Source organism: Terrapene carolina, unplaced genomic scaffold (assembly GCF_002925995.2).
Source record: "Terrapene carolina triunguis isolate 2854851 unplaced genomic scaffold, T_m_triunguis-2.0 Scaffold132, whole genome shotgun sequence".
Lineage (NCBI taxonomy): Eukaryota > Metazoa > Chordata > Testudines > Emydidae > Terrapene > Terrapene triunguis.
In genome coordinates, this window is record NW_020664483.1 from 5,865,589 (window position 1) to 5,882,591 (window position 17,003).

Sequence of the window (17,003 nt, forward strand, 5' to 3'; positions counted from 1 at the left end):
GGGGGGGGGTCTGGATGCATGGGGGTTGGGTGGATGGGGGAGCAGCTCCCTGTACAGGGATCCCTCCCCCTGCAGCTGAGGAGCAATGGGTGCAAGAAGTGGCAACGGGCTGGGGAGGGTTGGAGTTCACAGAGCTTCCTGCAGCTGGCAGGGAAATTTGGCGGTGGGTCTCACCTGGCCCCGGATGCCGTGCAAGGGACGAGGAAGTTCCGTCCTACCCAGCCCAGCTGGGACTAGCAGCTGAGCCCGACGCAGGGTAGAAGCCACCAGCCGGGTCTTCCTCAGTCCCGCCCCCTGCCCCACAGTGATTTATCTCTCTGCCAGCTGCCCTGGGCACCCGAAACATACTGCTGGGAAGGGTCGCATGACCTCTCTTGTGGCTTCCCTTTGCTTCCCTGTCAGAAAGTCATATTTCTGTGAGGAAGCAAAGAAATCTGCAGGGGACATAAATTCTTCACATGCGCAGTGGCACAGAATTCCCCCAGGACTATGTTTCTGTTACTATTTCTACCCTATCCTAATACTGACCAATACACATGTTCAGAGTGTGCTACTCAGTAGTGTATGTGCATTTAGCAGGAGACTGTCAAAAACACAAGGCACAGCTAGGTGCACTACTCCCACTGACTTTCACTGGGCGTTGGGCACCTTATTTTTGTTTTGAAAGTCTCCCCCTTGTTGTGCTGATGGCACATCCAAGCATGATGTAGAGAGATGCAGATACAAAGTTCAGGAAGAAGTAAACAATTTTTTCAGTTCCTCATCTCCCATCTGTTAAAGAAAAATCGGTGATATTTTGCCCCTTGTGAACAGAGTTTTCATTCCTTCTTTGCGAAAGCCTGAAGAGATACCAGTGTCTCAAATCCCATGATTATTCCGTGCATAGGACGTTCACATTTATCTTGGGAAATTTATATTTGCATCAACATTTCCCACAGCCACCAAATATGGCACAGCATTTCCAACACAGAGCTAGCAATAACTACTCCACTTTTACAGTGGTACTATTTCCCCACAGCATAGCAGGGAACAGCTATTCTCCTTGTGTGCCTCTGATTTATAGCTCATCCAGAATATTAGATAACTTTCAAGTTTCTGGCCTCAGGAAGAGGGTGTTCTACAAGACTTAAAAGCAAATCCAATAGCTCAAGGAAGCACCTCTGGAGCAACTTCTTTGCAGGCAACTAGCTTTAATCATATTAAAATCATAATGTGAACTTGGACACAGGCTAGTTAACTCAACACTGTAAGTATTTCAGTCACCTCCCTTTCCCTGCTCCCGACATTTAATTAATTCCAGAGAAAACTATGGGGGTTTGATGGTGTACAGAAATTAGATCGCCATAGTCTCTATTCCCATGGAAACACCCTACCAAGTGGAACTGTACTTTGATAATTTGCAACAGGACGGCTTGAACATTCACAGGTCACTAAGCTGTTAGAAATGTTCTTAATCAATTATGCAAGCATTCAGCTGGGTATAAAGGTTTCCTTTCTTAATTTTTTGCTAATTTTGCTGGTTCTGGGTAATTTATGACATTTCTCCCTCCCCACCCAAAATATGCAAGATAAAAAGCACGAGTGGAAGTGTAAAAAACAAAGGTTGCCCCCTCGCTCTCCCTGATACACAGTTTTTTCCCCCCACCAAGGCTTTAATGTGTTTGCTTGCATTTAGAATCATAGACCCATAGGGTTAGAAGAGACCACAAGGGTTATCTAGTCTAACCCCCAGTCAAGACGCAGGATTTGTAGCATCTAAATCATCCAAGACAGATAGCGATCCAGCCTCCTTTTGAAAACCTCCGTGAAGGAGCTTTCACAACCTCCCGAGGCAGTCTGTTCCATTGTCCTACTGTGCTTACAGTTAGGAATGTATCTGTATAGTTGGTGTATGGGCTTTATCTCCAAGATGAATCTCAAGCTTTAAGCCTTTCCTACAATTAACCTTATAAATTAAACAAACTACTTACCATTCCAGTTTTTGGCGATCTTGAACAAGTTTGCAGCCCTGGTGTACATTTCACAGGCTTCTTCTACCTTTGAATTTCCTCTAGAAAAATAAAAAAAGTACAAGTCACTCAATTACTATTTGCACTGCAATGAAATATAGTCACTTGAGGGTGGGCTAAAACCCAAGAATAGAGTTTTGAATTTTGCGTTCTGGTGACTTGGCCCTTCCAAACTTTGTTGCATAAATGGGCAGCTCATCCCATTGGTTATACGCAGAGTCCGGTCAGATCCTTGTTTTGTTCATTTAATTGCCACTGTGTTAGGGTTTGGGGAAGCCTGTTCCCCTGTTGTGTCATGCAAAGTTCCGACCCCAATAAAATGTACCATTTCCAACACAAATACTCAAGTGTAAGAGCTTCAGATTTTCCTTCCTCAAGGACTGGTGTGAATAAAAACTGGATTATTAGGGTGTTCCTGGCAAGGGAACATGAAACAGTACCAGAAAGCTCCAAAACAGGCCCAGGTTCTCAGAAAGTATTTAGGCACCTAACTCCCATTCCTGGGCCTTAGTCTCTTTAAATTCAAGCAAATGCTTACAGATTTTTTTCCTCACAAACATTGGCCTAGTTGTAATCAACAACAACATACTGGAAGTTTTCACTCCAAAGAGAAAACAGCATGAGGTCAGAGTCACTACTGTTTATCAACCTTGTTTATCAACAATATACAGTAGAACCTCAGTTACGAACACCTTGGAAAAGGAGGTTGGTTGTAACTCTGAAATGTTCGTAACTCTGAACAAAACGTACTGGTGGTTCTTTCAAAAGTTTACACCCGAACATTGACTTAATACAACTTTGAAACTTTACATGCAGAAGAAAAATACTGCTTTCTCTCTTTTTTTTTTTTTAGTAGTTTACATTTAACACTGTACTGTATTTGCTTTTGAGGTGTCTGCTGCTGACTGATTACATACTTCTGGTTCCAAATGAGGTGTGTGGTTGACCGGTCAATACGTAACTCTAAGGTTCTACTGTACAAGGAATAAGGACAACAATTAAAAGCCGCAGTGCTGGACTGGTTGAAGAGGTGACCCTGGGCCCAGAGTGTGTGGCCAAGGCTGGAAGGGTTGCTGGACCCAGTGGTAAAGGCCTGGCTGGAGGCTGGAACCAGCAGCTGGACCCTGCTGGAGTCTCGCACTGGAAGTGCATTCTGCCTACTCCCCTCTGGAGCTGCTGTGTTAGGTACACAGGGGAAGCTGTGCTGTTTGTAGCTGTACTGAACACTACTGCCAGAGGAGCTGAGGTAGCCAAGTGGATGCCTTTGTCCAGGGGGGAGAGAGACTATCCTTGGAACAGAAGCAGCGAAATTTCCTCTCTAAGCAGGACTGGGGAGAAATTGAACAGAGGAAGCATCTTCTGGCTTTAACCTTCCTTTAGGGCTCTCTGCCATCTTGGGTCCTTGGACAGGAAGGGAGCTGCTGCACGTGGTGAACCCAGGCACCCTTGAAAGGCCTGAGGTTTCCAAGATAAAGGCCTTAAAACAAGGGAGAAAGGAAAAGATAAAAGAATTTTGGAGTAAACCCACAAAATCTAAAGATTTGCCTATGCTCTGTAATTCAGGACAGCAGGGAGTCTTGAGAACATTCCAGGGCCTTACATGCTGGGTAGTCATTGACACCAGCGCAAGAGGCGTGGCGTGTGCGGGGCAGAGGAGGGACGGCATCAGATCAAAATGAAAGTATTTAATACCTACTTTGCACAGGTGAAAGTGACTACCTAACGGGCAAGGTTGGGAAGATTCACAGGCTGAAACTGGCATGAGGCAAACTAACCAGGGTTTTCCTAGAAGAGGGGAAATATATCTCATCTGGTCAGGGGCGCTGGAACAATTTTTATAATGGGGGTGCTGAGAGCCATTGAACCAAACTATAAACCCTGTATATAATGGAAACCATTTTAACGCAGGGGCTGCTGCAGCACCCCCCACTCCCCTAGTTTCAGCACCAATGCATCTGGTCCTGCTTCATGGTGCTATAGAGTAGATGAAAACCCATTTCTGAAAAGGTATGTGTTCTTCTGGCACCCTTACCTGAAAAATTTGTGCAGCCTTGAGCAAGACATTTAATCTAGTCTGCCCCTCCATTCCATCTGTAAAAACTGAATAATGCTTTCCTGCCTCACAGGGGAGTTGTGAGAATAAAATCCAGATACGATAACGATAAGGACCACAAAAGTAGGTAGAGAGACAGACTGCACTATAACGACCAGAGGACCACTTCAATGGACTAATTTTGATGTCCATTCATTGAGAATCAACTTAAGACACTAATAAATAGAAAATGCAACAGCCTACCTTTGCAAGATGCCAGAAACTCAGAGTATTGTATGCCTAAGGCATTTAATATTAGGACATCCACACCCTTTCATAAAGAAGCGGCTACGGTTACTTATCTGCATACTAATGCAATTCATCTGCTCTCCCGCTGTAAAGTCCTAGGTGAATGACTGTAATTTAGGGAATAGCTACACTGCAGCTGGGAGCGAGTGCCCCAGACCAGGCAGACAGACTCGGATTAGTGGGGCTCGAGCTAGCACACTAAAAAAGTCAGAGAACTGCTGCTGCAGCTCAGGGTTAAGCCCAGCTGAGCCCTTCAGCTTGAGAGCCCGAACTCCAGCTCTCAGCCGCTACATCCACGCTGGTACTTTTAAGCATGCTAACTCGAGCCCTGCAAATGCAAATCTGTCTACCTGGGCTGGGAAGATACAACTTTAGTGGCCTTTCCAAGGTTGATCCTGCAGGCTGATGAGCACTGCAGGAAGCACAAAAAAATGGAAGTGTTAATGTCCAGCACTCACCATCAGCACCTGTGCAGAAAGGCTGCTTTCAGTATGCCTTGCACTGCACACAGCCCAGCTGAATAGGAGAAGAGAGGGAGTAGGCGTGATGGGATGGGGATCGGGGGGGTGGGTGGGAAGGAAAGTCAGAAGTAAAGCCAGGATTCGGTGTTTAAAGCATAATCCAGTGACTGCAAACGTTGTCGGCTCACCAGATTGCAGATCTCCGCCCCCCACCCCAGCTACTTTCTCTTACTGGAGAGTGATTAACAAAGCGCTCTGATCAGCAGCACTACCTACAGCTCAGCACTGCTCTCTCACAACCTTCTTCTATATCCTTATAAGCCAGGGGTGGGCAAACTTTTTGGCCCGAGGGCCATATTGGGGTTGCAAAACTGTATGGAGGGCCGGATAGGGAAGACTGTGCCTCCCCAAACAGCCTGGCCCCCGCCTCCTCCCACTTCCCGCCCCCAGACTGCCCCCCCTCAGAATCCCCTACCCATCCAACCCCCCCCCCCACTCCCTGTCCCCTAACCGCCCCCTCCTGGGAACACCCCCGCCCCTAACCATCCCTGGGACCCCACCCCCTATGCAACCCCCCTGCTCCCAGTCCCCTGACTGCTCTGACCCCTATCCACACCCCCACCCCCTGACAGGCCCCCGGGACTCCCATGCTTATCCAACGTCCCCCACCCCCCGTCCCCCGACCACCCCCCAGAACCTCCGCCCCATCCAACCGCCCCCTGCTGCCTGTCCCCTGACTGCCCCCCTGGGACTCCCCGCCCCTTATCCAACTCCCTGGCCCCAGCCCCCTTACCATGCCACTCAGAACAGCATGTCTTGCAGCCGTGCCACCCGGCCAGAGCCAGACACTGCCATTCTACAAGGCAGGAGCGCGCAATCCCACCACCCAGAGCGCTGCCTGTGAGGCGGTGTGGCTACAGAGGGAGGGGGGAAAGGGACGACAGGGACAGCGGGGGCTAGCCTCCCTGGCCGAGAGCTCAAGGGCCGGGCAGGACGGTCCCGCGGGCCAGATGTTTGCCCACCTCTGTTATAAGCACTAAAGTTACAAAGAGCTTCCCAAAGCAGCCAAGAACTGCTACAACCTCATTTAGAATCATATTTTATAACTGACTGGTCATGGCGCACTACATTTTATAGAGAATCTTGTCAGACATACTGTATGGAGAATTCTAGTCTTTTTCTCAGTGTGTTGAGGACATTCGCCTGTTCTACCTTTGAGTGTGGGTGGGGAATAAGAGGGAAAGAAAAAAATCCCAAACTGAAGAGGAAGTTCTGCACCTGCACAGAAGACTAAGCACTGAAATATAAACTCTAAAAGTGAAACTCAAATCTAACTCCCACTCAAATTGGCAACTGTGAAATGCACAAGATACTCCCCAAGGAAAGAATCCAAGCAAGCCAGACAAAGTACTAATGGACGTTCCAAACTGTGGAATCAATGTTCTAGTAGCGTTTATCACAGTAAGTGTTTTATGCCGTGAAGCTTGCTAATTATTAATGTAGATCTGGTTCTGAAACCTACCCACAGCTATCTGACATTGAATGCTTAAAATGCCCATATAACCTGGTCTCCTGTGCACTCAAAAATTAAGAATAAGCAAATAGAAAATAAAGAAAAGTCTGAAGTACACTTCACTAGTGTGGCTATTGTAGCACAAGCTATAATTAAATCAAGTGTTAGTTTTTCCAGTATCATTACGCCAATTGTTTTCAATATTATCTTTTACTTTGCCAACACTAAAGGCCAGACCCGTCAGACACCAATGTGAGCTTTGTGTAAAGACTGGAAGTAGATTCCGGTTCCCTAAATTCTGAGGACAATTTAAGGGACATTGGTTTAGAGGACTGTGAGCCAAGACTTCAGGCCCCAAAGTAAGCTTCAACAGGGCAACTCACATGCTTAAAGTTAGGTTTGGTCTTATGTACCTTGTGGAATTGTGACCTCTATCTCCAGCTATGCCACTGACTCAGCGTCACCTCCTGGATGAGGTCACGCAAGTGACTTTGTCTCAGTTTACCCATTTGTAAAATGCATATGATACTTAAGTAGGTTGGGTATGAAGGTGCTGGAAAGTTAAAGTATTTGGTGTTCAAAAAGCACTCTGAGATCCTTAGTTGAGGAAAACGTACACATGCTTACCCTTAAGAAAAATATCTTCCAGGTGGCCCTCTGGATCTCCATGCATTCCCTCACAGGATAGTTCAGAAATTATGTGCAAGGCTCTCCAGGCACTGTTTCAGGAGGATAACTTTGCAAGCTACAGTGACTTAGTAAATCAGGAAGTAGTCTATATGTATAACCATTTCAATCTCAGTTATATGTTAAACTAAATCGTTTTCACTCCCTACCTATCTACAGGACTTTACTATGCTGGAGAAAAGGAAAATTTTGTGTCTGAATTCTTCCCCCAAAGCTACAGGACGGCTGAAGCCTCATTAGCAGATACGTGAACCTTACTATCTCAAAGAATAAAAGTTCTTTGTAAGTGCATACTATTATTAAACAGACAAGTCCAACTAGTTAACAAACACTCAATTTCTGATAAGCCATATCTTTGGCATTCCCTTTTCTACTCCATGATTAGTTTGCGGTATTTTTATTACAATGGCAGCATCTAAACATGAGTTGTCATCTCTGTGTAGACAAGACTGATATGTTGAAAAGGTTTAACAGAAAGAAACACAAAGGATCATATTCTTTTCTCAACTGCACCAGTGCAAATCCAGAAAACCTAAATATAGAGGTGGCTACCCATTCCCTCTATAATAAGTCCCGTGAAGTCAATGGCGATTGTGTGAATACAACGTATGTGAATCCAGAATAAAGAAAATAATTTGGACCAAAACATCTATTCCAGGAGAACGTTTCCTATTTAATATGGGCCACGTTCTTCCTTAACTCAATGGGGTTGCAGGAGAAAAGTGATGGAAAAAAATTAGCCTTGCTTGAACAAATACCTGTAGGCATTGGGCAACACAAGCAGAAAGACACAGCAAAATAACTACCAAAACTAAAAAAAATAAAAAAAAATTAAACCATTTAAGTTCCTAAGTGACAACACTGTAATTACCTACTACATTATTTATGAAACTTAAGCACTTAAAAACAAGGAAAGGAATACAGATATCATAATTCTTACACTGCCCACATAATACACACATGCATATTATTCTCATCAAGTATAAATAATGCATATTTCATCACAATATTCACTCTGACTCATGGACTTTTTAAATCTTAATTTCTGTCTCTCAATATTTTCTTTTAAGGGATATTATCAAATGAAAATTATCATCAGTAAATCCATTTTTTAAATTGGCAGTACAAGTTTTATGTAAAATATATATAACTGCGCTTTTTAAAGAATAACTGTTTAACAGAAAAAGAGTTTTACATAGATTTATGCTAACTTTATGTATAAATGTGTACACAGACGCTAGCTTACTCGAATCCCGGGGGGTGCTCGACCCCCACTCTGCCCCAGGCCCGGCCCCCACTCCACCCCCACCCTGCCTCTTCCTGCCCCCACTCTGCCCCAGGCCCTGTCCCCACCCCACCACCCCGCCCCTTCCCAGCCCCACCCACCTCTTTCCGCCTCCTCCCCTTGCCTCTTCCTGCCCCCGCTCCTCCCCCTCCCCCCCAGTGCCCCCTGCATGCTGTGGAACAGCTGATTGTGGCAGGCAGGAGGCTCTTGGAGGGAAGGGAAGAGCCGATTGGCAGGGCCGTGGGCAGGCGGGAGGCGCTGGGGGAGGGGGGTGGCACTGACTCGCAGGGCTGCCAGTGGGTACTGAGCACCCACTATTTTCTCCCCATGGGTGCTCCAGCCCTGGAGCACCCATGGAGTCAACACCTCTGTAAGTGTAGCAAGCTGTGTCATCGTCACTGGTATAGGACTGTAACTATGGCTACACCTACACTTGGAACTGGAGGTGTGGTTCCCAGCTCAAGTAGACACACTCACACTAGCACACAATAAATAGTACTGTGCTGCAGTAGCAAATGGTAGCCCAGACTGGCTGCCGCGATTACACACCCGCCCAGACTCCACGGGCATGTGATCGGGGGCAGCTAGGCCATGCCACCACTTGCCATTGCCCGCGTTACAGTTACACTGTTGTTTTTGGCATGCTACTGTGGACTATTTTCCTCTTTATAAGCCTTAAACACACTGGGCTTAAAACTGCCATTGACTTCAGTGGGGCCAGGATTTCACCATCAAGCCGTTTGCTTCTTAAACACTTACTGGCTGACTTAGAACGACGCTTCCTCAGCTCTCGTCCCCTAATGCCCCTATTCTACTTGCGCTACATTGATGACATCTTCATCATCTGGACCCATGGAAAAGAAGCCCTTGAGGAATTCCACCATGATTTCAACAATTTCCATCCCACCATCAACCTCAGCCTGGACCAGTCCACACAAGAGATCCACTTCCTGGATACTACAGTGCTAATAAGCGATAGTCACATAAACACCACCCTATGCCGGAAAACTACTGACCACTATACTTACCTACACGCCTCCAGCTTTCATCCAGACCACATCACATGATCCATTGTCTACAGCCAAGCTCTAAGATACAACCGCATTTGCTCCAATCCCTCAGACAGAGAAACACCTACAAGATCTCTATCAAGCGTACTTAAAAACTACAATACCCACCTGCTGAAGTGAAGAAACAGACTGACAGAGCCAGAATACTCAGAAGTCACCTACTACAGGACAGGCCCAACAAAGAAGGTAACAGAACACCACTAGCCATCACCTTCAGCCCCCAACTAAAACCTCTCCAGCGCATCATCAAGGATCTACAACCTATCCTGATGGACGATCCCTCACTCTCACAGATTTTTGGAGACAGGCCAGTCCTTGCTTACAGACAGCCCCCCAACCTGAAGCAAATACTCACCAGCCACCACACAACAAAAACACTAACCCAGGAACCTATCCTTGCAACAAAGCCCGTTGCCAACTCTGTCCACATATCTATTCAAGGGACACCATCATAGGACCTAATCACATCAGCCACACCATCAGAGGCTCGTTCACCTGCACATCTGCCAATGTGATATATGCCATCATGTGCCAGCAATGCCCCTCTGCCATGTACATTGGCCAAACCGGACAGTCTCTACACAAAAGAATAAATGGACACAAATCAGACGTCAAGAATTATAACATTCAAAAACCAGTCGGAGACCACTTCAACCTCCCTGGTCATTCAATTACAGACCTAAAAGTCGCAATACTCCAACAAAAAAACTTCAAAAACAGACTCCAACGAGAAACTGCTGAATTGGAATTAATTTGCAAACTGGACATCATTAAATTAGGCTTGAACAAAGACTGGGAGTGGATGGGTCATTACACAAAGTAAAACTATTTCCCCATGCTAATTTTTTCCCCTATTGTTACTCACACCTTCTTGTCAACTGTTGGAAATAGGCCATCCTGATTATCACTACAAAAGTTTTTTTTCTCCTGCTCATAATAGCCCACCTTAATTGATTAGTCTCATTATAGTTGGTATGGCAACAGCCATTTTTTCATGTTCTCTGTGTATATATATCTTCCTACTGTATTTTCCACTGCATGCATCCGATGAAATGGGTTTTAGCCCACGAAAGCTTATGCCCAAATAAATTTGTTAGTCTCTAAAGGTGCCACAAGAACTCCTCGTTCTTTTTGCTGATACAGACTAACACAGCTACCACTCTGAAACCTGTAGAAGGATTAAAAGTGAAAATTAAACAACACGGAAAGTGGTTGTGGTTCACTAGAGACACATAGTGAAGCAAGACCCAGGGAAAAGGGTTGAAGGCCAAACTATTTACACAGCTCAGAGAAAGACAGTCATTAAGATTCTTCTTATGACTAGTAGTATTCTTCAGAAAGGCCTTTGTTTAACTGTCACCAGTGTCATACGGCCAAAGAAATGGGTTCAGACCCTGCAACTGAATCCACATAGAGACCCTTAACCCCACAAGGATCCAATTACAGGACTGGGGCCCCAGGCAACTGGAAAAGAAGATTTCTCAACACAATTCGTATCTTGAATAAATAAGACCCTCTTATATTATCTCTTGCTGAAATAAATTGATCCTTTCACAGAACAAGGCTTCATACAAAAATGTTGCTATTTTGACAGTCTGTTCTTGGTACGTTAAAATATTTTCCAGACTCTGGGCCTGATCCAAATCTTACTGAACTCAACCCCCACCCCACCCCGCCAACTTCAATGGGCTTTGGATTATGCCCTATGGTTTAGTTTTGAGAAAAGTCAACTGAAGGGGGAGCTGATACATCTTCCAATATGTTAAGGGCTGTTATAAAGAGGATGGTGATCAATTGTTCACTCCACGTCCACTGAAGTTAGGACAAGAAGTAATGTGCTTAATCTAAAGCAAGGGAGATTTAGATCAGATATGAGGAAAAACTTTCTAACTATGCGGGCTGTTATGTTTTGGAATAGACTTCCAAGGAAGGTTGTGGAATCCCCATCACTGGAGATTTTTAAGACCAGGCTGAACAGACATCTGTCAGGGATGGTTCAGGACTAGGTTTACGTGATCCTACCTCAGCGCAAAGGGCTGTACTTGATGACTTCTCAATGTCCCTTCCAGCTCTACATTTGTAGGATTCCCTTACTTATACACGTAGTTCCAATTACCTTTAGCAGGCCTACTTGTGTGCGTAAGGGAAGGCAGAATCAGGCCCTAAAAAGGCAATTGCACTGGAGAAAGAATGTTGCTCCACAAAGACTTCCAATTTTCCTTTAACGTTTATGTTTTAGAAACCCTCTCTTGCAGTTTATAAATAACTGAAATGCAATAACATTTGGGGCGGCGGGGAGAAGAGTGAGAGGAAAGGAGGAAGAAAGGATAGAAAAACAGGGATATTGCTGCAGACAGTATAAGGGACAGGTAAATGCCTTCTTCTCAAAGAGCCCAAAAGTAAAAACAAAAAACAAAAAAAACCTTACTTGCTGATGCCACAGTATACGAGTCATTTAAAAAAAATTAAAATATAGACAAAGTTTTAAGCCAAGGTATCTCGTAAGATCAACAAGCACAGATTCAACAAGGCCAGAAGGGACAAATGTGATCATCTAGTCTGGCCTCCTGTAGAACACAGGCCATAGAACTTCCCCAGAATAATTCCTAGAGCAGATCTTTTAGAAAAAAAAAATCCAGTTTCGATTTAAAAATTGTCCACGATAGAGAATCCACCATGACCCTTGCTCAGTTGTCACAATGGTTAATTCCTCTCACTGTTAAAAATTTATGCCTTATTTCTATTCTGAATTTGTCTAGTTTCAACTTCCCACCATTGGATCATGTTGTACCTTTCTCTGCTAGACTGAAGAGCCAATGTCAAATATCTGTTCCCCATACAGGTATTTATAGACTATGACCAAGTCATCCCTTCACCTTCTCTTTCTTAAGATAAACAGATTGAGCTCCTTAAGTCTATCACTATCAGGCAGGTTTTCTAATCTTTTAATCATTCTTGTGGCTCTTCTCTGACTCCAATGTATCAACTTCCTACTTGAATCGTGGTCACCAGAACTGGACACAGGATTCCAACAGCAGTCACATCAGTGCCAAATGCAGAGGCAAAATAACTTCTTTACTCCACTCAAGATTTGCCGTTTGTGCATCCAACGATCACATCAGCCCTTTTGGCCACAGCATTGCACTGGGAGCTCATGGTCAGCAGTTTATCCACCATGACCCCCAAAATCTTTTTCAGAATCACCGGTTCCAAGGATTACTCCGGGCAGATTTCTGCACCAAAATTGTTTTAAAAATTCTGCAAAAATCTACTATTTTATTTGTCAAAATAAACAATATAATCACAAAAGTTTCAATTATTTTGGTAATTTATTTCAAAATATCTGTCAGCAAGTACGTCGGTAACATTACAGACAATAAAAAATATTCAGGAATTGTTTTTTGACAAACAAATTCCTGACTAGGCAAATTAATATAGAACTCTGAGTAATAATTCATTTAAACTATGATACAGAAAAGCATTTTCCACACCCCTTCAGAAGAAGTACAAAGGCTTGGTGGAGTCAGGAGTAACCGAGGAGCTAAGGGAGAGGGAAGTAATTGCTAGGAAGGAGCCTGGGTATGAACCTGGAGGGTTGTTAGGAGTGGGTGGGAAAAGTGTAGAACAGGTTTTTTGGGTGGCTGGGGAGGGATTGTTAGGGAGCCTCCCCCATGCAGACCCTGGCTGACCCTAGCCTCTCCCTTTCATTCAGGAATATCTACCCCTGTCCCCATGTGTCCCTGCACCCCCATGTGTCCTTGCACCCCCCCATCCCCATGTGTCCCTGCACCCCCATGTGTCCCTCCTTCCCCACTCATACAACCACTCCCCCCATCCTCATGTGGCCCTACACCCCCACCCAGCCACCCCCATGTGGCCCTGCACCCCCTTCTCCTCTCCCCATGTGTCCCTGCACCCTGTCAGGCAGCCTCCTCCCCCATCTCCATGTGCCTCTGCACCTCCTCCCCCCGTCCCCATGTGTCTCTGTGTTCCCACTCAGCCACCCTCTTCCATCATGTGACCCTGCACCCTCTCCTGTCATATCTCCCAGCACCCCCTCTCCCATCTCAATGTGGCCCTGTGCCTCCACTCCCATTCAGCCTCTGCCCATCTATCCTCCCCACTAGCCCTTATGAACCCCAGTCTGTGACCCCCTAGCAGCTCCATGTGCCCCACGCTGTCTGTCTCTCCATATCCTCTGTCTCCTGACCTGGCCCCACTGGCGCTGTGAAGAAGGTAGCCTCAGCTGGAGCCTCTGCTCTGTAAGGCAAACTGTAAGGCTACAGTTACGCTTTTACCAAAAAGCGTAACTGTAGCAACTTTCCCACAGAAGTTATTTTCTGCGGGGAAAAAAATTATGCGTGGCACATTAATTATGCACACACGTGGTGCAGAATTCCCCCAGGAATAAAAGATAGAATCCCCATCCTCTGCGTATGTCTTTGTTCCTAGATGTATACATTTACATGTAGTTGTATTAAAACGCATATTGTTTGCTTGCGCCCAGTTTAGCAAGTAACCCAGATTGCTCTGTATCAGGGACCTGTCCCCTTCACTATTTACCACTCCCCCAATTCATGTGTCATCTGCAAACTTTATCAATGATGATGTTATGTTTTCTTCTAGGTCATTGATAAAAAAAGTTAAATAGCATAAGGCCAAGTACCGATCTCTGTGGGACCCTCCTAGAAACTGACCCATTCAATGATTCCCCACTTATAATTAAATTTTGAGATTTATCAGTTAGCCAGCCTTTAATCCCTTTAATGTGTGCCATGTTAATTTTATATCATTCTAGTTTATTTTTTAATCAAAATGTCATTTGGTATCAAGTCAAACACCTTACAGAAGTCTACGTACATTACATCAACACTATTACATTTATTAACCAAATTTTTAATTTCATCAAAAAATATATCAAGTTAGCATGACAGGATCTATTTTTCATACATCAGTGTCTACTCGCATTAATTATATCAGCTTCATTTAATTTTTTATTAGTTGAATCCCATATCAGCCACTCTATTATCTTCCCCAGCATCGGTGTCAGACTAATAGGCCTATAATTACCTGTCATCCCACTCACCCTTTTTAAATATCAGCCCAATATTAGCTTTCTATCAGTCTTGTAGAACTTCCTTAGTGTTCCAAGACATATTGAAAAATCAACATTAATGGTCCAGCAAGCTCTTTTCAAACTCTTGGATGCAAATTATCTGGACCTGCTGATTTTAAAATGTCAGAGTTTAATAGCTGCTGTTTAACACTCTCCTGAGATGAGGAATGGAAAGAGTGTTATCAACATCATATGATATGACTTTATTATTTGTTTTACTCCCCAAATATAGAACAGACATTTATTGAATACTTCTACCATTTCTGCTTTATTATTTATATTTCTACCATTTCCAACTAGTAATGGACCAATACCACTGTTAGGAACAAAACAAATCCTAACAGACTTAAAAAAACCTCCTCCTTATTGTCCTTAACTCTGATGCCACAGATTTCTTCTTGAATCCCTTTGTTTCCTTTACCAATTTTCTACAATTCCTAGGTTCAGATTTATATTATTATCAACTTCCCCTTTCTTCCATTTGCTATATAGTGCGGCCTTCACTTATCCTCTAAACCAGGTCAGTTTTTTAACCAATACAACTTTCTTCCTCAATTTTGGTTTTTGGAGCATCTAGTGAAGAGTTCTTGAACAATTCCCAATTACCATTCACATTTTTCTGATTAAATTCTTCCTCCCAGCTGATTTGGTCATAACTATTGTAAGCTTTGTGAGACTGGCCCTTTTAAAGCACCAAGTATATATGTTACTGGTAAAGACTTTACTCTGTTAGTCTGTAGACTGATGAAAAATAGACATACACAATATTTAAACTTCAAACCTTGAGTAAAATTCCTCACATGATATTTGCTTTATTGGGAGGCCAAATGAACAAATACTTAGGCCGTGTCTACCCTGTCTACATACAAACTTTCCGTGGTTTAGTTAAGCTGATTTAGTAAAATGGTGAAAACCCCTATTTGGACATTCTTATTTTGGTTTAAGAGCTACTTATTTCAGTTTAGCCTAATGGAATTAAGCTAAACCAAAATAAGTTCTTTTTTGCACCGGGTTAATAAAAATCAGTATAGAAATCACACCTTAAGTTTAACCGGTGAAACTCTGCATATAAACTAGCCCTTACAAAGGCAAGACTCAAGCTGTTGGAATCAATGTACATGTTAATTTTAAAGTAGGTTACTGCATTTGACTAATGCAACCCATAAAATAATTTATTAAAGCAACCAGGTAAAAAACTCACGAAAGACCTTGCCTTGTACCATGATCTCAGACTAAACACATTAAGAGTTAAATCTTGCTCAGTGCAGAAGAAATTATATTTAATTTAGGGAATTAACATTTTCATAAGGATATGCTAAAATGAAGCATTATTTTTGTTCCAACCTACTAGCAGGCCTTCCCCACTGCTCTCAGCAAAGAATTTTTTTCCTCTATGAAAGAGAGAAATTAACTTTCAATTCCTTGTTTCTTAAATAACAGACTCACTTCATAACAAACCTACCAGAAACCTCCGTCACAGCAGTAACAGCAATGTGGCTCTAATCCTCTTAGCCTTCTGTAGGAGGGATACCAGAATCATACATTTGAACTAATAGCCTAATGGGATTAGATACATGCTAGGTAATTAACTGATCTTCTGATCAATATTGTTTACAAACCTTGCCAACCTTTATTCTAGAAATATGACAATTTCAGCATCAGATTATGTCTCTCCAGAAAGGAGAGAGATTAGAAAATTGACAGACACACATAAAATATCTTTAAAGTACTGGCTAAAAGTCAGGAGTTATTATTCTGAATGTAATGATGCATTAGCTGCTGTGTGGCAGATCAGATGATGATATTAGAGGGGAAGAAGAGGAGAAATCATCATTCTCCATTGTAAAGCCCCAATAACGCAGAGCAGCCGCCTTCACTGCCACTAGAGGATTATCAAAAGCGAGTCTCCTCATTGTACAGAAACCTGGATTACGGGCTAAAAATGCTACTTCCTTCAGAAGCAACTAATCACTATGGTGGTTTCTTACATAAATGATGTCTGTTAAGCAACAACTTGGAAAGAAAGGGAAAGAGGGGTAAATGCAGGATGTTTCCCCACAACCCCATCTCACCCATCAAAAGCTTTAATCACTGCAGAGTGCTCAGTGATCCGATTCCACGCCTAGCTTTAACACATACTGTCATTATTTACAGAACACTGGAACTTTTGCATCCGTACAAGGCATAACAACATACAGGCGATGAGGGAAAATTATACAGATACAACCAGGGGACAAGGCTCTAAAGGCAACGTTTTGTTCTCCTCCCCTTCCCTCCCAGCAGCAACACAGCAGAGAGAAGGAAGCTTTTTCCTGATGGCAGGCCTGGGAGGGAAGTTAGAGGGATTTTACTGTGTACCATCTGCGTAAGAACACCATGGGCATCCTTATATTATAGATCAATACCTGTAGGGTGGCATGAATAAAGCCGACTGTGAATTACCAGAGTGCATCCAGGAACAGGGCACAATTAGAGAGGCACCTCTAGGGTGGCAGGAATACAGCCGATAGTGAATTACAAG

At 43.8% G+C, this 17,003-nt stretch overlaps 1 protein-coding gene across 2 annotated transcripts in view; it reads right to left on the reverse strand.

The window, feature by feature from the left end:
* The window catches only part of NAPB (NSF attachment protein beta), a 35,186-nt gene that overhangs the window by 17,706 nt on the left and 477 nt on the right, over nucleotides 1-17,003 (reverse strand). The window contains exon 2 of one of the 2 annotated variants that reach the window (XM_026653118.2): nucleotides 1,971-2,050. In XM_026653118.2, the coding sequence (XP_026508903.1) occupies nucleotides 1,971-2,050 (80 nt within the window). Of the gene's footprint in view, nucleotides 1-1,970; nucleotides 2,052-17,003 lie in introns of those variants that run through there. The other variant, XM_026653119.2, reaches the window with a different exon arrangement.